This window comes from Salvelinus sp. IW2-2015, linkage group LG36 (assembly GCF_002910315.2).
Source record: "Salvelinus sp. IW2-2015 linkage group LG36, ASM291031v2, whole genome shotgun sequence".
In the NCBI taxonomy this organism is placed as follows: domain Eukaryota; kingdom Metazoa; phylum Chordata; class Actinopteri; order Salmoniformes; family Salmonidae; genus Salvelinus; species Salvelinus sp. IW2-2015.
Window position 1 is genome coordinate 2167724 of NC_036875.1, and position 22892 is coordinate 2190615.

The following is a 22892-nucleotide window of genomic DNA, read 5'->3' on the forward strand; positions in this document are numbered from 1 at the left end:
ATTATGAAGAGGGTTTCCATCGGACGTGTTAGACATCAAATGAAGCCCTATACTATGTTCAACTTAAAATTGATCTGTAGCCATTTTGAAAATGGTATTATTCTATGGTTGCCTTTGACACCCATATGAAAATGTCAAATATGTTTTGTAATTGATAATTAAGCTTTAGACATCAAAATGTTTACCACCTGTCATTATACAATAAACATTTCCACCTGACACTATACATCAATTAAATTACAAACGAATAGTGCAAAAGTTGGACTTTTTCTCTTTTTTTTAGGATAGGTCAGGTCTGTCCCTCCTCCTGCTTTTGTTCTGTTGATATAATTCCACTGGGTGGCGCTGTCACATCAGGGACCTGGCACTGCTTATTGACAGCTGCTTTTTGAAATTCTCACGCTTCTGGTAAGAAAATTACATTTTATCTGGACAGGTTTTCAGACTTTTATTACGGAACGTGTTATACTCATGTTTTCTTGCAATAGTCAGTATTTCAGTCAGCTGTTCAGCCCTATGTGAGATCGATGTTGTTGTTTGAGCTTGTTCTTATCAAAACATCGAGATAGAAACGAGATGAGAAACGTTAGGTAGGCCTACTACACTATTCAAATATTATGCCACACCGTCAAAATACATTTACTGTAGAAGTAGCCAGCCCATGACATTCGTATCGGAATGAACTAGTGAAACATGGGGGATGGGAACGGAGAGGCTGGAGGAAGCAGTCACAGCAGAGAGGAAGAGGCGAAGAGAGAGGGATAAATTGTCACAATCTGTCTTCTCCAGCAGGTGGCGTTTTGTATTTTTTTCACTCAACAAGCGAGGATTTTTTTTTATCGAGGTCAATGAGTGTGTCGAATTTGGTTAACAAAATATGTAATGGCTTATTTGCTACGTGTGGCTTATTTAATCGAATAGAAGCGTTTTAATAACGAGGTTGTTACGAATGCACTGATATAAGTAGGACACGTTACATCCCGGCAACTTTGAGAAAAAACACTTTATAGCCTGGTCATTACATTTACATTACATTTGATGGTCATCACTCTTACCACAGCCACAAAGTCATTACTCTAGCCTATTTCTATCTTCTTAAATTGTGATTTTTAAACTTAAACTTAACCACACTGCTAACCGTATGCCTAACTTTAACGGTAAATTAAGACCAAAATGGCATTTTTTTAAATGATTTTTTACGAGAATAGTCAACTATTGACTTTGTGGCTTTGGTAACTAATGGAAATCGTTGTGCCTTCTCATTGGCTAGAAGGATCCCACCTGATCTTGCCTCTTCCCGGCTGCCTCCATTTTTGAAGATGTTTATTTTCATTGTTAGAATGGCCAATGGAGTATCTGGTCAATATAATGGAAAATCTGTGGTCACTGACCCTTTACCACGGTTTTCACTAGTTACCACAGCCACAACGTCATAAACCCCGCCTATTACTGCAATTTATCTTCTTACTTTCTGCTTTAACCTAACCACACTGCTAACTTCATACCTAATCCTAACCTTAAATTAAGACCAAGAAGCACATTTTTGTCTCATGAATTTTTACGAAATAGCCCACGTTGACTTTGTGGCTGTGGTAAGAAGTGATAACACCTATTGTACACGAAATTCTGAGTGCTTCTCGAAGCGTTCATTCAAACTGCGTGCTTTATGATCACTGGCAGATATCAACAATAGCCAATGACTAGTTGGGGTGGGCATGTTGCTCATATTTTGATCAGGAAGTCTATATCCTGTGGCGGTAATGCAATAGTAATTCTCAGATCAATTTGTATTCATGCTTCTCTATCACGTCGGGCCGAACAACGCCCTATGACTGTATTCATGATACAGCACTGCGTCTTATTGCTTAAATACTTGCCTGGAAGTAGATGTATTTATATTAATGTTGCATGACTTAATGCACAATGGGCCTAGTATAATCAACATTATGTAATGATGACCATTTCAGATGATATGATAGTTATTCTGTTCCACGGCCCGGTTTCCGGATAGCTATGGAATGTATATTACATGCTGACTAGACCGGAAACGTCGCGTGCGCGAGCGTCGCAAAATACATTTTGAAATCCATGTTATTCAATTATTGCAAACGCCAACGAGCGTCTGCGATGCCAAGGGCTAACATAGAAGTCCTTTCTATTTCTGAAACAGATTGCACTGAAAGTCCTGCATCGCCCATCTCCTCATTGGTTTATAGAAGCAGGTACCCACGTGCTATGTCCTCATTGGTTTATAGAAGCAGGTACCCACGTACCATCTCCTCATTGGTTATACCCACGGGGGTGATTGAAAGACTAACTGTTTTGCCGGTCGTTGTGGTAATACTATGAAAGTTTAGATGCGATCACCATATAAGTTCAAAGATGAAAAAGCCTGGAAGGAGGAGAGATGACTAGAAACGATTCGGTTGGCTGTTTTATGTGTGGATTAATTGTCAGAGTAGAGGACCTTGTGCATTTCAGATAAAATAACAACTCAATGTTTATATCCCAGGACCAATTAGCTAGCAACAGCAAGCTAGCTAAATAGGGCAAATTAGCTAGCTAGTGCAAGCTAACTAGCTAAATTGCCATGCATGTTTAATGCTTTTCGACCTGTCCCCAAATTAATGTCATTGGTTCAGAGTTTGTTTTGATATTATAACCTGCGTGTCGTGATCGCGTTTAGTGTAGGGGGACAAAATACATTTATGCAGGTAGGCTTACGAGTGTTTTAACGATGCATCTTTCCTACAACGACCGAAGATGTAACTTGCGTTTTCCAAAACGCCACTCAAGAGAACGTACGCTAAAAAGTGCATTGTTTAGCCATATGTCGATACTCTACTGTGTAGCACCTACTTGAGTGATGCTACACTGCCGCTGAAAACTCACGATACAGGCGATTGTATTAGAATTTACATTCATTCTCCCTTTATTACATTTACACCTTTGGTTTAAATTCATATAATTCGCAACTCCAACAGCTTATTTGTTTCTTCTTCTGACAACAGGCGTTGTATTTTCACCCAAGTACACACACGCCTGTGACCCCTGGGAGATGATAGCGTGGGTACTAATTATCCTATTTAAATATGTGACAGCCAGCAAGGTGCAGAATACACACCAAGGGATTGTTCAGTAGAGCACTATGATAAGGATGTTGCAGATACAGTTGAAGCTGATTTTAAATCAGTTAAGTGCAAACTCATTTTAAGTGCATGTCTAGTTCACAATCAGTCAAATAACAAACACCATCATTGTTCTTACTCCAGGTATCTGCACAGTCTTGTTTAGTGCACACATTCAAGACAGCCCCAAGCCATTTTTCAGGAGTCAGTTGTATCTGGCAGAAAAACACAGATTTGTAACTTCACTCTCTATTTTACATTATCTCAAGTTTTTCTGTACTTTACCATGTCTATCTCATATCAAATCAAATTTTATTTGTCACATACACATGGTTAGCAGATGTTAATGCGAGTGTAGCAAAATAATTGTGCTTCTGGTTCCGACAGTGCAGTAATATCTAACAATGAATCTATCAGTTCCCCAACAACTACCTAATACACACAAATCTAAAGGGGTGAATGAGAATATGTACATATAAATATATGGATGGCCGAGCAGCATAGGCAAGGTGCAATAGATGGTATAAAATACAGTTGAAGTCGGAAGTTTACATACACCTTGTCAAATACATTTAAACTCAGTTTTTCACAATTCCTGACATTTATTCCTAGTAAAAATTCCCTGTTTTAGGTCAGTTAGGATCACCACTTTATTTTAAAAATGTGAAATGTCAGAATAATAGCAGAGATAATGATTTATTTCAGGATTTATTTATTTCATCACATTCCCAGGGGGTCAGAAGTTTACATACACTCAATTTGTATTTGGTAGCATTGCCTTTAAATTGTTTAACTTGGGTCAAACGTTTCAGGTAGCCTTCCACAAGCTTCCCATAATAAGTTGGGTGGATTTTGGCCCATTCCTTCTGACAGAGCTGGTGTAACTGAGTCAGATTTGTAGGCATCCTTGCTCGCACACGCTTTTTCAGTTCTGCACACAAATTCTCTATAGGATTGAGGTCAGGGCTTTATGATGGCCACTCCAATACCTAGACTTTGTTGTCCTTAAGCCATTTTGCCACAACATTGGAAGTAGGCTTGGGGTCATTGTCCATTTGGAAGATCCATTTGCGACCAAGCTTTAACTTCCTGACTGATATCTTGAGATGTTGCTTCAATATATCCACATAATTTTCCTTCCACATGAAGCCATCTATTTTGTGAAGTGCACCAGTCCCTCCTGCAGCAAAGCACCCCCACAACATGATGCTGCCACCTGCGTGCTTCACGGTTGGGATGGTGTTCTTCGGCTTGCAAGCCTCCTCCTTTTTCCTCCAAACATAACGATGGTCCTTATGGCCAAACAGTTCTATTTTTGTTTCATCGGACCAAAGGACATTTCTTCAAAAAGTACGATATTTGTCCCCATGTGCAGTTGCAAACCGCAGTCTGGCTTTTTTATGGTAGATTTGGAGCAGTGGATTCTTCCTTGCTAAGCGACCTTTCAGGTTATGTCGATATAGGACTCGTTTTACTGTGGATATAGATACTTTTGTACATGTTTCCTCCAGCATCTTCACAAGGTCCTTTGCTGTTGTTCTGAGATTGATTTGCACTTTTCGGAACAAAGTAAGTTCATCTCTAGGAGACAGAACTCCTTCCTGAGCGGTATGACGGCTGCGTGGTCCCATGGTGTTTATACTTGCGTACTATTGTTTGTACAGATGAACGTGGTACCTTCAGGCGTTTTGGAAATTTCTCCCAAGGATGAACAATACATTGTGGAGGTTTACACATTTTTTTCTGAGGTCTTGGCTGATTTCTTTTGATTTTCCCATGATGTCAATCAGAGGCACTGAGTTTGAAGGTAGGCCTTGAAATACATCCACAGGTCCACCTCCAATTGACTCAAATGATGTCAATTAGCCCATCAGAAGCTTCTAAAGCCATGACATCATTTTCTGTAATTTTCCAAGCTGTTTAAAGGCACAGTCAACTTAGTGTATGTAAACGTCTGATCCACTGGAATTGTGATACAGTGAAATAATCTGTCTAAACAATTGTTGGAAAAATGACTTGTCATGCACAAAGTAGAGGTCCTAACCGACTTGCCAAAACTATAGTTTGTTAACAAGAAATTTGTGGAGTGGTTGAAAAATGAGTTTTAATGACTCAAACCTAAGTGTATGTAAACTTCCGACTTCAACTGTACATATGAGATGAGTAACATATGAGATGAGCATTGTTTAAAGTAACTAGTGATCCATTTGTTAAATTGGCCTGTGATTGGGTCTCCATGTAGGCAGCAGCCTCTCTGAGTTATTGATTGCTGTTTAGCAGTCTGATGGCCTTGAGATAGAAGCTGTTCTTCAGTCTCTCGGTCACAGTTTTGATGCACCTGTACTGACCTCACCTTCTGGATGGTAGCGGTGTGAACAGGCAGTGGCTCGGGTGGTTGTTGTGTTTGGTTATCTTTTTTGCCTTCCTGTGACATTGGGTGCTATAGGTGTCAGGGGGGCAGGTAGTTTGCCCCTGGTGATACGTTGTGCAGACTGCACCACACTCTGGAGAGCCTTGCGGTTGAGGGTGGAGCAGTTGCCGTACCAGGCTGTGATACATCCCGACAGGATGCTCTCGATTGTGGATATGTAAAAGTTAGTCAGGGTTTTGGGTGACAAGCCAAATTTCTTCAGCCTCCCGAGGTTGAAGAGGCGCTACTGCGCCTTGTCCACCCACACAGACAGTGTGGTGAAACATTTCAGTTTGTCGTTGATGTGTATGCCGAGGAACTTTAAACATTCCACTTTCTCTGCTGCTGTCCCTTCGATGTGGATAGGGGGGCTAATCTAATCTAATCCTGCTACAACAGCGCTAATCTCATTTCCACCGTGAGTACACTTCCAATTGAATAAAGTCCACAGAAAACAAATGAATAGTACACATTTTGACCGTCTTTTTCAGGCAGTGCTTGTACATCTCAATGGCCTTATAGGCCTCCCTCTCTATTCAACTACAGCTATTATATCTGGTTAACAAAATGCTATTATTTGCATCCCTAAATAAGGCATTGGCACTTTTAAGAGCAATTGCCTGACAACATGGACATGCTCTTGCCGGTAATTTATTTTATTTTATATACCGTATGCACTGCAAGTCTATGGTGTAGTTGTACAGATCTTGTGCATCTGAGGATTTATTGTGATGCAGTATCTGCATGTCTCCCTTTTCAACAGCAACTCGGAAACATCACTGGACACATCTATACTCATAGCTCTACACTGAAACACACACCACCTCCCCCAGCTCCTGTGGGATGATGTGAAGAGATGATAGCAGAACCTACAGTCACCTCCCGGTCCTCAGTACAGAAGTAAGAAACATTCTTCTTATAACACCATTTATGAAATAGTGGTAACTTTCCACTCTCTGAAACCTCTTAATCAAGCTGGAAAGATAGTAGCCAGAGTGCCTGGCTGTTTCTGTTATCAACAATGCAAATGTTTTGTCTTAGCAAATAAGACAACAACAAATTGTCTGAAGCAGAAACAGACTAGGCTAATGCTGTTGTCGTAGCAGTAATATAATCTCTTATGCCGGGATTCAGTCAGTTATAGATATGCCTAGTAGCTTTCCAGATGTGCACTCAGTTGCGCAGCAGTAGATGGAATAGTTGGGTAGTTGACAATGGGCGGCTCCAGAGAGGGGCTTGAAGCCCCCGTGTATACACCATAGATTACAACCAAGCAACCCCTAAACTACCCATGTAAAAAATGACCGGTGCCCCACTGGAGTTGGCACCTGATATAGAAATTGTTAGATTGCGTGCACTGGGAGACTTCTCTGAACGATCATGCGATGATGGGACGTGCCATACTCTTTTTGGCCAGACAGCATCAGATAAATGGGACAGAGGGGTGCTGTTTCCCTCGCTTGGCTGCTTTATCTGAGATTGATGGGTCTTTCTGTCTCCCCCGCATCTCAGTCAAATAAATTCTCAATATTTACATATTTTATTTGGATGGGCAAGGATGTAAGCTAGGGGCGGGCCAGGCCCCCTAAGGCTCCATAATGCCATTTGCCTGCAGTTTGAGTTGCTTGCAACTGAGTTTGCTTCTTGATTGCTTCATGAAACACCYCCMYCCSCYCCCCCBCMACTAATAAGCAACTCATCTGCAACTTTGGTTGTATCCAGTTGAAACTTTTCAACTTTGTGCAACTAGTTGCAAGCAACAGTCAATCAAAACAAACACTTTTGTCACATGATCCATTCAAAGGTTTGGAATTCTGACCCAGTGGTTTTTTTATTTTTATTTAACCTTTATTTAACTAGGCAAGTCAGTTAAGAAAAAAATCTTATTTACAATGACGGCCTACCCCGGCCAAACCCTAACCCGGATGACGCTGGGCCAATTGTGCGCCGCCCTATGGAACTCCCAATCACGGCTGGTTGTGATACAGCCTGGAACCGAACCAGGGTTTGTAGTGATGCCCTTAGCACTGAGATGCAGTGCCTTAGACTGCTGCGCCACTCGGGAGCTCGAGTTGTCATGTCAACACAGCTGTCAGTGCTACGAAGCACAACCCGCGATTAGGGTTGAGAGAACAGAGACTAGCACAACAGGAGATTTATACAAATTATTGTACATGGTGAACCCAAACCTCCCCCTGACCAGTTTCAACATGAACTGTGCTAGCTAGCTTAGCTAGCTTGGTTTGCTCATTGCTACAGTAGTTAGCTGCATTGGTGTTTGCAATGTCCTATTTGCTAGCTAGCTAAATTGTACAGGCTGCATTTCTTGTATATACATGCTGTTACAATAACCAAACAGTTGGATAAACAAATCATTTGTGTAACCACAATGTAATGCAGCAGATGGCATGGGGTGAGTTTAGAATCTTCAAACAAGCAGCTTTAATTTGATTGGCTATTGCATGCCATTTTAATCGTGTTTGAGTTGCTTCATGTAACAGCAAAGTTGCTTGAGATGATTTCACCTGCAACAGAAATTGTGTGAAAGTTGCTTCATGTAACCCTAGCCTAAAGGCATCAGCCTCCTTCGGTTCGGCTGACTAGGCGAACCGAACGTGTGCTCGTATACTCCCTTAAAATACCTTCGGTGAAAAAAGCGGTAATAGTACCATTTGTCCACCTTGAGATGCCGTAGTCAGAATTAATGTAAAATAACTCAAGAAATGTGTCATTCCTTTTGATGTTTTTGCAGAGGAGATTGTGCAATTTTACAGCTAACTAATATGTTTGGTGCAGTATTTAACAAGTGGAAAAATGTAAGATGAAAACGAGTCGTCTGTTGTTGAATGACAACAAACACTTAATTGAAGAATCCCTACTTGTACCAATCACCAACGGAGGGACGTAGACTTCGGTTACCGACTTCGGCTTGCCTCGAGAAAAAAATGTTGTGCGGACGAACAGCCAGAAAAACCCTTACCAAACATTTTTTTTAAATAACGTCACGAAATATCATAATAATGCACAAACTGTTTTCGGATGGGAAGCATGCGGACGCCTTAAGGCCTGCCCATAATGCCGGTCCTCTCTATGCAGAAAATCCACTATCTACAATTGATAAAATACAGGCCTAGGTTAATCATTTTCTGAATAATGCCCTGTGTGGTAGTTGTCCATCAGTATCATCTGTGATTTCCCAGTGAGAACTTGGCTGTGGACGCAAACTCCTCTGGAGCTGTCAATCACACAGTGGGCGGAGCCCGGAATGAGAACAGACAGAAGAGTTTGGTGGGTGCTGATCATTTACATATTCCAATCTCACTTCTGGTCATGTAGAATTTCACTGCTGGTCATTAACACATTGTAGAATTTCAATGCTGTTCATTTACATATAATAGGATCCACAGGAGACTGGTGAGCGGAGGACAGGCAAATAATAATAGCTGGAATGGAATGGTATCAAACACTTAAACCATGTGTTTTGATGTGGTTGATTCCATTTATTCAGTTCTAGGGATTATTACGAGCCCGTCCTCCCCAATTAAGCTGCCACCGGCCGCCTGTGATAAGATCTACAATGGCACAGAGAAATATCACACAGGCTACTTTACAGCCTACAACCAGGATGGGCTGTGCTTTGATTGGGGAACACTGTGGTGGATACTTTCTTATTCAGTTAACATGATAATCAGATACGAATATCAAAAATAGTTTAGTAAAGAATTTACTATGTAGACTTTGTATATACGACTTTGGGTACTCAGCCAAGAATGTTCCAGAAACGTAAATGGACTGTACAGTAATAGTCTATGTTCCTGTTAGGGTGTCTGCGTGTGTGGTTGTCGGTCTCACTGTATTTAACCCTTCAGAGAGGGAAGAGGAGGGCACGGGGGGGCTCTGAGAATGCCAAGCGCCGACACACCAAGGTAACCAATGGCAGTCTGGGTCAGAACAGACACCTCAAACATGGGGACATTGAGGCCGTCACATTGTTCGAGGTGGTCACCATGGGCAGGAGTGCCATGCAGGTACGAATAAACCCACTGGGCACACACTGGTTGAATCACCATTGTTTCCATGTCATTTGAATGAAATTACAGTGAACCAATGTGGAATAGATGTTGAATTTACGTCTGCCTAGTGGGAAGATCCATTTTTTTTTGTCATAATAATCCCTCCCAACAATGCTGTATGATCTTTTGGACTTGGTCTTGTATCTGACACCTTTGTTTCTACGTGTAAAGTGGGAGAGTTTGTCTGTCTGTCTTCCCTGCAGGCTGTAGTTGATGATTGGATTGAGGCGTACATCACAGACAGAGACTCTGGCCTCCTGGACCTCATTAGCTTCTTCATCCAGTGTTCTGGTTGCAAAGGCAAGCGCACACACACACAAAACACCCAACTCTCTCAACACCCACCAAATGCATACATGATTAGAAGAAGTTAACTATAAGTGAATAAGTCATGTAATGTAGTATGAGGTATTTGAATACAGGTTGTTACCCTTTCCAGGTTTGGTGACAGCTGAGATGTTCCAAAGCAGGCAGGATGATGTCATGAGGAAGATGGTGGAGGAATTGGATGAGGTGTGGGTTTGTCAGTCATTGTGTCCTCCTCTGTCTACCATCTACATTTGAAGAGTTTTGTTGCAAAAATGCAATACCAACCCATTTTTCAACAACAACAAAAATCTGAAATGCTTATGGGTAGCTTTTGTGTATAAAATATTACTGTTCTCAGAATTTATATAATACTTTATAATAATTGTTTAGCTGTTTATATATCCACTGTTTAGCAGGAATGGAATGTCCATATCATAAATATCTCATTACTGTATTGATTTCTTTTTTTTAAATATAAAAAGATTGTATAAGGGACTGATTGAAATTTACAGTATGGTTACCTGGAGGAAAATGGTCATGCTTTTTCAATTTCAGTCAAGGGAAGGGTTTAGATATTTTTTGTTAAATCTACTCCAGGGGTGGGCCATGTTTCTCAGTGTTTTAGAATGAATTGCTTATTAGGCTACCTATCGGTGTGTGCCTGATGCCGCTCCTCATCTCTGATTTTCCACTGGGTGCGTAATATTACTCCTATAGGCTATTTACTATGGTCTCAATCAAATTATCCATAGTCTATAGGCTACGAAGTGCATCCTCAGAGAAGCACAGAGCAAAGTTGTATTTCTAAGAGAGTTGCTGGGATAGTGTAAATTAAACTAGCCTGCCTTACACACTGCAATGGATATTCCAACCCTGAGCCCCGGCCTGCTCTGCTCTTGCTGGTCAAAAGCTTTTTTTGTGTGCTGCTTAACCAATGGCTGTGCTGTGTAGGGCTACGGTGGCAGTTCAGGAGGGGAGTCAAAAGGTTTCTTCCAAATCTTTTGGAACTTGAAGCAGCAGCCGCTGCACGATCAATCAGAAATGGACAGCTCACAGTGCTAAAGGAGGCACATTTGAGTAGGCATAATTCATTTTAAGCGTCTTCATTTTAATTAGACTTTAATATCAACAAGAGGACTTTTTTGGAGCCTACTTATTCCTATTTAAGAAATAAGAGGTAGGCCTATCCATAGATGTCAGTCAATTACCAATTTGTAAGTCGCTCTGGATAAGAGCGTCTGCTAAATGACTTAAATGTAAATGTAATTCCTCCACCCACCATGTGCTCTTTAAATAGCCTATATGTCAAGGGCTGTTAAGTTAAAACCAAGACTCTATTTGAGGGGGTACGAGTGGGTATGCCATAGGCCTACTTTTTATTAAAGGAAATGGCAAAAAGCACAGGCCTAACCCTTGTTAGCTTAAGATTTTGAAGAAAATAAAACTGATCCGATTTATATAAAGTGATCTATAACAGCGCTTTGGTCCGTGATGGTTTAATTATTGTTTTGTTTCTTTGACACTCCGAGGCTGACTTGGATTGGGAAGTAATCTAATTCTGTCATTGTCAATTGATAAAGCTATTCACTTTCTGTATAATGGAAGATGTTTAAACCCAGACAGCTTTCAGGGAAACACTTGCGACCTTCTCTCGTTGGGTTAAGCCACGGAAGAAGAGTAGCCATTTGTTAAAGCTTACATTTGGGGGTGGAAAGGTAGGCCTAACTTTTGAAAGTACCGTGCTCAGATTTCATTATTTGCAAACAGGGACAGTTTCGTTGCAAACAAGACACACTGATTTGGCATTGGAGAAATAGGATAGATGATAGATCCATGCAATGCTTTTACTTTAAAGGAGATCTTTCCGCCCCTACTCTTGCCCATGGTGGTCTGTGAACCCACAACCTTCTGACCTGCAGCCCTGTGCGCTATCAAAATTCCTAAGTTGCCATGTAATGCTTACAGGACGAAGAACAGTTTCTAAAACGGCATATCTACAGTGCCTTGTAAAAGTATTCATCCCCCTTGGCGTTTTTCCTATTTTGTTGCATTACAACCTGTAATATAAATTGATTTTTATTTGGATTTCATGTAATGGACATACACAAAATAGTCCAAATTGGTGACGTGAAATGAAAAAAATGACTTGGGGTGTATATGTATTCAACCCCTAAATAAGATCTGGTGCAACCAATTACCTTCAGAAGTCACATAATTAGTTAAATGAAGTCCATCTGTTTCACATGATCTGTCACATGATTTGATTATATATATATACATATATATATATATATATATATATATACCTGTTCTGAAAGGCCCCAGAGTCTGCAACACCACCAAGCAAGCGGCACCATGAAGACCAATGACCTAAACAGGTCAGGGACAAAGTTGTGGAGAAGTACAGATCGGGATTGGGTTATAAAAAAATATCCAAAACTTTGAACATCACACGGAGAACCATTAAATCCATTATAAAAAAAATTGAAAGAATATGGCACCACAACAAACCTGCCAAGAGAGGGCTGCCCACCAAAACTCATGGACCAAGCAAGGAGGGCATTAATCAGAGGCAACAAAGAGACCAAAGATAACCTTGAAGGAGCTGCAAAGCTCCACAGCGGAGATTGGAGTATCTGTCCATAGGACCACTTTAAGCTGTACACTCCACAAAGATGGATTTACAGAAGAGTGGCCAGAGGGGGGGTGAATAGTTATGCACGCTTGTTTGTTTCACAATAAAACATATTTTGCATCTTCAAAGTGGTAGTATGTTGTAAATCAAATGATACTAACCGGCCAAAAATCTATTTTAATTCCAGGTTGTAGGGCATCAAAATAGGAAAAATGCCAAGGGGGATGAATACCTTCGCAAGCCACTGTAATGCTCTGGTCTGTCCAAGATGTGAGGGTTATTTTCTCAGTAGACATGTTCTCTGCTATCCACTTTCTTTAAATTATTATTTTGGGTATAGGTTTTGGGTATTTTGTCTTTTCTTTTTTTGAAGTGTTCAGATATATTTTGCTGACGGGAGGGCTATCCATTTTCATTTCAGAGAGGTCTGATTTTTCTCCATGTAATCCGTATGAATAACGTTCAATCCCTAATTTGTACAGTTATTTTTATAAAAAAATGTATTTGTCTCATTTGACTGTGTAAACCCTAGCGGTGCTTCAAGATTATGGCAGATATGTATACTGTTTTGCAACAACAAGATTATTTCTCTGAAATGAACTCTTGTTAAATAATTTTGTGTGTGTGTCAGGGTTCGGGGCTGCAGTATAAGAAATTCCTGGCCTTTCCCTGGATCCTCACAGTCACGTGGCCCATGGACATGGTCAGTTTCAGATACGTATTTACATTTAAAGAAATTAAAGCACTTTACGAATCTAGTTCCCCATTTTCATGTTTAGTCAGGTTCAAGTTTTCATAGCTACCCTTACTTAGTTTCTCTCTGTGTCTCTTTCCGTCTCTCTCTGTGTGTTTGTGCGTCTGTCTGTGTAGGACAGTGGGGAATATCCTCTCACCATGTCTGGTCCGTACTGGCGCCGGTTCCGTGGTGAGTTCTGTGAGTTTGTGTCGGTGTTGGTAACCCAGTGTCAATACAATGTGATCTTTGACAGCTACCTCATGGACACACTCATCTCTCTGCTCACCGAGCTGTCCGACTCCCGTGTACGAGCCTTCAGACACACCTGCACATTGGCAGGTAACAAAAACACACACACACTGGCAGGTCGCGCGCGCACACACACACACCCCTGCACTCTGGCAGATGTCACACACGCATGGCAAAGCACCCCTAAGATGCCCAAGGTGTGTGTGTGTAAAATATCAAATGGCTTTGTTGTTGACGTCTGAAGTGTGAAACTACTAATGACTCAATAATTCATGCCTTCTGGGAATGTTATAAAGTCCGAAAGTTATGGGCGGAGTTGGAAAGATGGGTGTCAGAAGTATTACAATGTAAATGTACTTTTTAATCCGTCTGTCTGCATATTTCAAGATGGTCATATGAGGGTGCAGTGAGATACCCAATGGGTTGGACAATACTTTTCTCATCAATCAGAAAAAATTGTATCTTCAAACTGGAAATGTTCCAATCCTCTGTTGTTCACACAATGGAAAGATCAAATGCTTTACAATCTAAAAATTGAAAGTGTGGGCGACAGAGACTCGTGCATTTTGAGGCCATGTGGCGAAAAGTGGTACGGGAGCTGGAGATGTGGGTCTTGGCAGGTGTGATGTAGTTGACGTTTGTATGATGTCGTCGTTTGTATGTGTACGTTTTGTATTGTTTAGAAAAGATTGTATTTAATCATATAAAAAAAGAGTGCAATAGAGCAAGGAGTTGCAGCTGTAGCAACTTCCACCAGGATGTTGAACCTGTATGACCTCCTCCTGTTGTGACCCCCATAGCAATGAAGTTGCTAAGCTCTCTGATTGGAGTAGCCCTTAGTCTGAGTGTGAGTATAGAGAACAGCCAGAGACTGGGCGAGGTGGAGAGAACCAAGACATCAGGAAGACGCAACTCACCAAGACTGGAGAGAATAAACAGGAAGACCACAGAGGTGAGTGTGTGTCAGTGTGTGTGTGTGTGTGTTATGTCACACCGCATTTTACATGTAACTTCTTCAGCTGCAGGATAGAAGGGTGGAGATAGAAAACATGATGGATGCCATATTCAAAGGAGTCTTCCTGAAGAGATACCGGTAGGCATGCTATTTACTCTACTCACCCCATTTGTGTTTTCAATCCGACCTGGATTGAAATATTTATTATATTACTTTCAAATGCATTTTCGAAAAAAATATTTAGACAGTTGAAGTAGACTATTGAAATGTTTTTGGAAATACATTTGGAAAGTATTGGCATGTACTGTATTACATCTACAGTAAGTTTGGACACGCCTACTCATTATAAGGTTTTTTCTTTATTTTTACTATTTTCTACATTGTAGAACAATAGTGAAGACATCAACACTATAAAAGAACACATATGGAATCTTGTAGTAATCAAACAAGTGAGATTCTTTAAAGTAGCCACCCTTTGCCTTGATGACAGCATTGCACACTCTTGGCATTCTAGGTGTGTCAACTTTTGACCGGTACTGTACTTGTAATAAAATGAATTGTTTACATTTTGTCCTCTGTAGGGATGTGCTCCCAGAGATCCGGTCCATGTGTATGGAAGAGCTGGCTGTGTGGATGAAACTTTACAGTCCAGTGTTTCTGACTGACAGCTACCTCAAATACATGGGCTGGATGATGCACGACAAGGTAAGCAACAACAACCACCACAACAACAACATGTAGCCTGCACAAAGTCAAGTGACGATTTATTGTGCCGAGGATTCTGGGATCATGTCCTGGCTGAGGAGGACAGGGACAGAATTCACTCTGTTACACATAAACACAATTTTAAACTGTACACACACTCTTCCCCCTCCCCCTAGCTACCTGACGTGCGTCTGAAGTGTGTGTTGGGGCTACAGGGTCTGTACGGAGACCCGCTCCTCCTGCCCAAACTAGACCTCTTCAACAGCCGCTTCAAGGTACAGTGTGTGTGTATATGTGTGTACAGTACATGTGCCTGCCCTCGACCCAGTGTGAGTGTACTGTATGTGCGTGCTTGCCTGTGTGTGTTAAATGGGCAATCCGCTGTTGCCACATACATTTTATGATTTAAATACATTTAATTAACACTACCGTTCAAAAGTTTGGGGTCACTTAGACATTTCCTTGTTTTTTAAAGAAAAGCAATATTTTTGTCCATTTAAAATAACATAAAAGTGATCAGAAATACAATGTTAACCTCTCTGGGGCAGGTGGGACGCAAACGTCCCACCGGCCAATAGCCAGGGAAAATACAGCGCGCCATATTCAAATAACATTCTATAAAAATCAAACTTTCATTAAATCACACATGTAAGATACCAAATTAAAGCTACACTCGTTGTGAATCCAGCAAACATGTCAGATTTCAAAAGGCTTTTCGGCGAAAGCATAAGATGCTATTATCTGATGACAGCACAACAGTAAACAAACAGAGTAGCATATTTCAACACTGCAAGCACGACACAAAACGCAGAAATAAAATATAAATCATGCCTTACCTTTGACGAAATTCTTTTGTTGGCACTCCAATATGTCCCATAAACATCACAAATGGTCCTTTTGTTCGATTAATTCCGTCGATATATATCCAAAATGTCAATTTATTTGGACCGTTTCATCCAGAAAAACACAGCTTCCAACTATTGCCACTTCTCTACAAAATATATCAAAAGTTACATGTAAACTTTACCAAAACATTTCAAACAAATTTTAAAATACAACGTTAGGTATTTTAAAAAGTTAATAATCGATCAATTTGGGCCTCACGGGTGGCGCAGTGGTCTAGGGCACTGCATCGCAGCGCTAGCTGCGCCACCAGAGTCTCTGGGTTCGCGCCCAGGCTCTGTCGCAGCCAGCCGCGACCGGGAGGTCCGTGGGGCGACGCACAATTGGCCTAGCGTTGTCCGGGTTAGGGAGGGTTTGGCCGGTAGGGATATCCTTGTCTCATCGCGCTCCAGCGACTCCTGTGGCGGGCCGGGCGCAGTGCGCGCTAACCAAGGGGGCCAGGTGCACGATGTTTCCTCCGACACATTGGTGCAGCTGGCTTCCGGGTTGGAGGCGTGCTGTGTTAAGAAGCAGTGCGGCTTGTTTGGGTTGTGCTTCGGAGGACGCATGGCTTTCGACCTTCGTCTCTCCCGAGCCCGTACGGGAGTTGTAGCAATGAGACAAGATAGTAATTACTAGCGATTGGATACCACGAAAATTGGGGAGAAAAGGGGGTAAAAAAATAACAATTTTAAATAAAATAAAATAATCGATCAATTTGAAGACGGGATGATCTGTGTCCAATACAAAAGAAAACAAACTGACGCAACTTTTTTCGTAACGTGGCTCTCTCAAAAAATTGACTTAATGTGACCCTCATTTACGATAGCCCTACTTCTTCAGGACACAAAGGAATAACCTCAACCAATTTCCAAGGACTGGTGACATCCAGTGGAAGCGTTAGGAACTGCAAGCAAGTCCATTAGAAATCTGGTGTCTCTAAAAAAACAAATTGAAAAGACAGTGACATAAAAAAAATACAAATTCTGAATGGTTTGTCCTCAGGGTTTTGCCTGCTACATAAGTTCTGTTATTCTCACAGGTATGATTCAAACAGTTTTAGAAACTTCAGAGTGTTTTCTATCCAAATCTACTAATAATATGCATATCTTATATTCTGGGGATGAGTAGCAGGCAGTTGAATTTTTGCATGCTATTTTTCCGAAAGTGAAAATGCTGGCCCCTGCCCACAAGAAGTTAATGTTGTAAATGATTATTGTAGCTGGAAACGGCAGCTTTTCTTTATGGAATATTGACATAGGCATACAGAGGCCCGTTATCAGCAACCATCACTCCTGTGTTCCAATGGCACGTTGTGTTAGCTAATCCAAGTTTATCATTTTAAAAGGCTAATTGATCATTACAAAACTCTTTTGCAATTATGTTAGCACAGCTGAAAACTGTTGTTCTGATTAAAGAAGCAATAAAACTGGCCTTCTTTAGACCAGTTGAGTTTCTGGACATCAGCATTTGTGGGTTGATTATATGCTCAAAATGGCTAGAAACAAATAACTTTTTTATTTTACCTTTACTTTACCAGGCAAGTCAGTTAAGAACAAATTATTATTTTCAATGACGGCCTAGGAACAGTGTTTTAGATTCTTCAAAGTAGCCACCCTTTGCCTTGATGACAGCTTTGCACACTCTTGGCATTCACTCAACCAGCTCCACCTGGGAATGCTTTTCCAACAGTCTTGAAGGAGTTCCCACATATGCTGAGCACTTGTTGGCTGCTTTTCTTTCACTCTGCAGTCCAATTCATCCCAAACCATCTCAATTGGGTTGAGGTTGGGTGATTGTGGAGGTCTGATGCAGCACTCCATCACTCTCCTTCTTGGTCTAGTAGCCCCTACACAGCCTGGAGGTGTGTTGAGTCATTGGCCTGTTGAAAAACAAATGATACTAGGTGCAAACCAGATGGGATGGCATATCGCTGCAGAATGCTGTGGTAGCCTTGCTGGTTAAGTGTGCCTTGAATTCTAAATAAATCACTGACAGTGTCACCAACAAAACACCCCCACACCATCACACCTCCTCCTCCATACTACTTGCACATCATCTGCTCATCTATCACTCCAGTGTTCATTTGCTAAATTGTAATTACTTCGCTATTATGACCTATTTATTGCCTTACCTCCTCACGCCTTTTGCACAAACTGTAATATAGACTTTTTTTACCTTTTTTTTTCTTCTATTGTGTTATTGACTGTACGCTTATTTATTCCATGTGTAACTCTGTGTTGTTGTTTGTGTCGCACTGCTTTGCTTTATCTTGGCCACGTTGCAAATGTAAACGAGAACTTGTTCTCAACTAGCTTACCTGGTTAAATAAAGGTGAAATAAATATTTTTTTAAAGACCTATTTGGGGCCTCCCGGGTGGCGCAGTGGTCTAAGGCACTCCTTTGCAGTGCTAGCTGTCCCACCAGAGACTCTGGGTTTGAACCCAGGCTCTGTCACAGCCGGCCGCGACCGGGAGGCCCATGGGGCGGCGCACAATTGGCCTAGCGTCGTCCAGGTTAGTGAGGGTTTGGCCGGCAGGGATATCCTTGTCTCATCACGCACTAGCGACTCCTGTGGCGGGTCGGGCGCAGTGTACGCTGACCAGGTCACCAGGTGTACAGTGTTTCCTCCGACACATTGGTGCGGCTGGGTTGGATGCGCGCTGTGTTAAGCTGGTTGGGTTGTGTTTCGGAGGACGCATGGCTCTCGACCTTCGACTCTCCCGAGTCCGGGTAGGAGTTGTAGCGATGAGACAAGACAGTAACTACTAACAATTGGATACCACGAAATTGGGGAGAAAAAGGGGGTAAAAAAAAAGGCCTATTTATTGCCTTACCTCCCTACTCTTCTACGTTTGCACATACTGTACATAGATTTTTGTCTATTGTGTTATTGACTGTACGTTTGTTTGTGTAACTGTTGTTTTTGTCGCACTGCTTTGCTTTATCTTGGCCAGGTCGCAGTTGTAAATGAGAACTTGTTCTCAACTGGCCTACCTGGTTAAATAAAGGTTGAATAAAATGTAAAAAATAAAATGAAGCTGGTTGACAAGACCAAGAGTGTGCAAAGCTGTCATCAAGGATAAGGGTGGCGTCTTTGAAGAATCTAAAATCTAAAATATATTTTGATTTGTTTAACACTATTTTCTTTACTACATTATTTCATATGTGTTATATCATAGTGTTGATGTTTTCACTATTCTACAATGTAGAAAATAGTCAAAATAAAGAAAAACCCTGGAATTTTTAGGTGTGTCCAAACTTTTGACTGGTACTGTGTGTGTGTGTCAGATTTATTCTAAAACAGAGGCTCCGTTATCATTTCAAATGCAGATTGCCCCTTTTAACTATTTACTATCTGCTCTCTACAGGACAGGATGATCTCTATGACTCTGGACAAGGACCACGAGGTGGCAGTACAGACCCTGAGACTACTCACACTCATCTCCCAGTGAGTCCTTGTCGAAGGCACGCACGCACGCACGCACACACACGCACGCACACACACTATCCAGAGACATATACAGTATTTATTGGGTTTTGCTGTTGTAGGTCAACGGATGATGTTTCTGTCTGAACATTCAGAGAGCGCCCAGAATCTCCTCTGTTGTTAGGTTATAACGGATGCTTTTGAGTTGCGCCGTTCATTTCTGAACGCTTTCAAATTGTCTAGTGAAAGTGAATATGACATTTGTTGACACCACAACACAGAGACTTGGATACACATGATCACGAATGCCACTCGGTCAAAATGACGGTTCAATTCGCTGCTTGTTTGCAGCGGGTCATTTCACGGGGAATTGTCGGAGGCGCTCTCGTATTGTTACATCACCAAAAGTTTGAGGATAAAGGTGCTAATATGACATCCATTCTAAAATACTTAATCAACTTCCCCCTCTCTCTTTGGCCATCGGCCCCTCTTTTCTTTCTCTTTCCACCCCCTCCTACCTCTCAGGTCAGCTGAGGAGGTTATTAATCCTGAGGACTATAAGCAGCTGTTCCAGTTGGTGTTCTCCTCACATCGCCCTCTGGCTACCGCCGCAGGAGAGCTGCTCTACACACGGTCAGTACAGTGGGTTGGCCATAGACCATATACATTAGCTGGGGTATCTATAATAGTGAGAGTAAGTGAATGGGGGCCAGAGTCACTGGTGACATTCTCATCTCTGCTGTCAGACTGCTCAGCTCCCCTACTCAGGCACCTGACCTCAGAGAGGGGGCGAGTGAGCAGGACACACACACACAGCTGACGACAGCCAGAGTGAGGGCTCTGCTGCACTTCTACCAGGACAGTGAGGTAAGAGAAAGTGCCTGTGTGTTGGTATGTATTCTGTTTGTACATCAGCACAGGTGGACAGTGAATGTGTGTATTCTCTTTCTAGCTCCATCAGCATGTAGTATACCTGGTGGACAGTCTGTGGGACTGTGCTGGTGCCATGCTGAAGGACTGGTCATCTCTTACCTCATTACTGCTACAGGACCCCTCCACTCAGGATGCAGGTCAGTGCGTGTCAGGGTTTCCGTTAGCCGGTAATAGCCGGCTTTTGGCCGCAAACATTATAATGAAAAGTCGATAAATAAAATTGTAGTTGGTCAAAATAAATCCCAGATTTGGCTACCTATCATACACCACCATTCTCTCACTCCTTTTGCGCTGCCTGACATGCTGCTGCTGAGGAAAGTGAGAGAGGAGCCTTGGCCTTGGCAACTGTTGATTGCGAAGATGGAGGCATCTTTCCTTGACGTAAACAAAAATGAGAGGAAAAAGAGTATGGCCAAAACAGTACAGTATGGTTTAGAAACTCAGTGGTATGCCTATAGTGAAACGTCTACAAGGGGAATGTCTGAGAAGAATGTTGGCGTTGCCAAATGCAGACTACTGTGTGCAACTCGCTATTCAGGTAGGCACTAGCCTTTTGTTGGTAATTGCTGCGATATAGCCTGTTCAAAACTTTCAACTAGTTCATAAGTGTTTTGTTTCATTCTGTTGAGCCATTTTCTTTGTCTAAATTAAGTTCCAACTGAAATGCTCATATTTTCCCTATAAACAATAGCTTGGCTTGACTTTTGATATTGTACGTTTTGGTGCGGCTATTCAGCTGTTGCTTCACTAACCTTTTCTCCATTTCGTCCGCACTATTCACCGCCATTTCCGACCTCTCGTCCCTTCGTCTAAAATCTTTGCCAGGCTTCGCTTGCCCCGCCATCCTCTTGTTTTGAATCTGAAGCACTTCCGGGGCACGATTTTTTGGGAATCCTTCATAATAAGAGTCCTGTCCTGTAAACTGTAAATTAATTATTTCCTTTTTTTTTTCTTAAAAAAAAAATATATACACACTTATTGACATCTTATACTAGTTATTAAACAATAATTTCTAAAAGTGTTTCTAAAAGTAATTACGTTATACATTTATTTTAATTAGATTTTCAAGCCTACATGTTTAACAATGTGTGTGTACTCCAATGACTGTATGTTGTGCTCCTATCATCTATGTCAACACCCCTGTAGTTCTTTGCTTACACCCACACTCTGAGCCACATGACATCAGCATCTGATTTAGAACTGGGAAAAACAGGGATGGTGTCCAGAATGGCACCCTAATATGGAATATAGCTAATATGGAACATCAGCCAGGGAATAGTGCTGTTTTGGATAAATGGGGTCTATTGCTCTCTCCTTGGTTAGTTCAGGTTTAGCCTTCAAAGGGAGTTTTACCGTGCAATCACGTTTAACCTAACGCACAACTGAGCGCTAAACTAGCAACGGTTTCATGTTTGTTCTAAACCCCAGCTAAACTAGCCTATGCTAAGTGACAGAGCAATAGCACCAGAGGGTGTATGCATTGTGCAAAAGCTGTCTGTCCTGTAACATGCATTTGTGTGTTTGTTTCTATGTGTGCATCATATCATATGATGTGTGTGTCCTCAGATCTGAGTGCTGGAGAGCAGTCTCTGGTTGTAGAGTTATTGGTGGCATCAGTGCGTCAGGCTGTAGAGGGACCCCTGCTGGCGGGAAGGAGCACATGCAAGAAGGTCAGTGGTTGGAGAGGCTGAAGCGCAATTACCATTATCACCCATTCTCCCTGGCGTATGGACTCGTTTACTCCCCCACAAGGATTTAAGAACATTGGATTGGTAATAGAGTGTATACCATATTTATTACACCTCCAACCCAACGCTTTGAGTAAGTGCACTCTTCGGGGAGAAGATTAGGGAGTCAGACCGCAGCGTAGAACTGCCCTGTTTGAAAATGCTTCTTTCACATGATTGGATAGGTAAATGCTGGATGAAACCCCTGCTTTTAGTTGTATCTGTGATTGAACTCCAGTTGTTGATTGTGATTTATGTTTTTGGCCTTAAAATATAAACTCAGCAAAAAAAAGAAACGTCTGATCACTGTTAACTGCATTTATTTTCAGCAAACTTAACATGTGTAAATATTTGTAAGAACATAACAAGATTCAACAACTGAGACATAAACTGAACAAGTTCCACAGACCTGTGACTAACAGAAATGGAATAATGTGTCCCTGAACAAAGGGGGGGTCAAAATCAAAGTAACAGTCAGTATCTGGTGTGGCCACCAGCTGCATTAAGTACTGCAGTGCATCTCCTCCTCATGGACTGCACCAGATTTGCCAGTTCTTGCTGTGAGATGTTACCCCACTCTTCCACCAAGGCACCTGCAAGTTCCCGGACATTTCTGGGGGGGAATGGCTCTAGCCCTCACCCTCTGATCCAACAGGTCCTAGACGTGCTCAATGGGATTGAGATCCGGGCTCTTCGCTGGCCATGGCAGAACATTGACAT

At 41.8% G+C, this 22892-nt stretch overlaps 1 protein-coding gene across 1 annotated transcript in view; it reads left to right on the forward strand.

Moving 5' to 3' along the window:
- The first annotated feature begins 343 nt into the window (after nt 1–343).
- The window catches only part of si:ch211-269e2.1 (cohesin subunit SA-2), a 42139-nt gene continuing 19590 nt past the window's right edge, over nt 344–22892 (forward strand). The window contains exons 1-17 of the mRNA XM_023981754.2: nt 344–408; nt 6302–6438; nt 8739–8826; nt 9408–9566; nt 9815–9911; nt 10051–10124; nt 13187–13258; nt 13426–13630; nt 14341–14492; nt 14560–14633; nt 15077–15200; nt 15377–15475; nt 19454–19533; nt 20038–20145; nt 20259–20379; nt 20465–20582; nt 22012–22115. Of these exons, the coding sequence (XP_023837522.1) occupies nt 6395–6438; nt 8739–8826; nt 9408–9566; nt 9815–9911; nt 10051–10124; nt 13187–13258; nt 13426–13630; nt 14341–14492; nt 14560–14633; nt 15077–15200; nt 15377–15475; nt 19454–19533; nt 20038–20145; nt 20259–20379; nt 20465–20582; nt 22012–22115 (1719 nt within the window). The 5' untranslated portion in view covers nt 344–408; nt 6302–6394. The remainder of the gene's footprint in view (nt 409–6301; nt 6439–8738; nt 8827–9407; nt 9567–9814; nt 9912–10050; nt 10125–13186; nt 13259–13425; nt 13631–14340; nt 14493–14559; nt 14634–15076; nt 15201–15376; nt 15476–19453; nt 19534–20037; nt 20146–20258; nt 20380–20464; nt 20583–22011; nt 22116–22892) is intronic.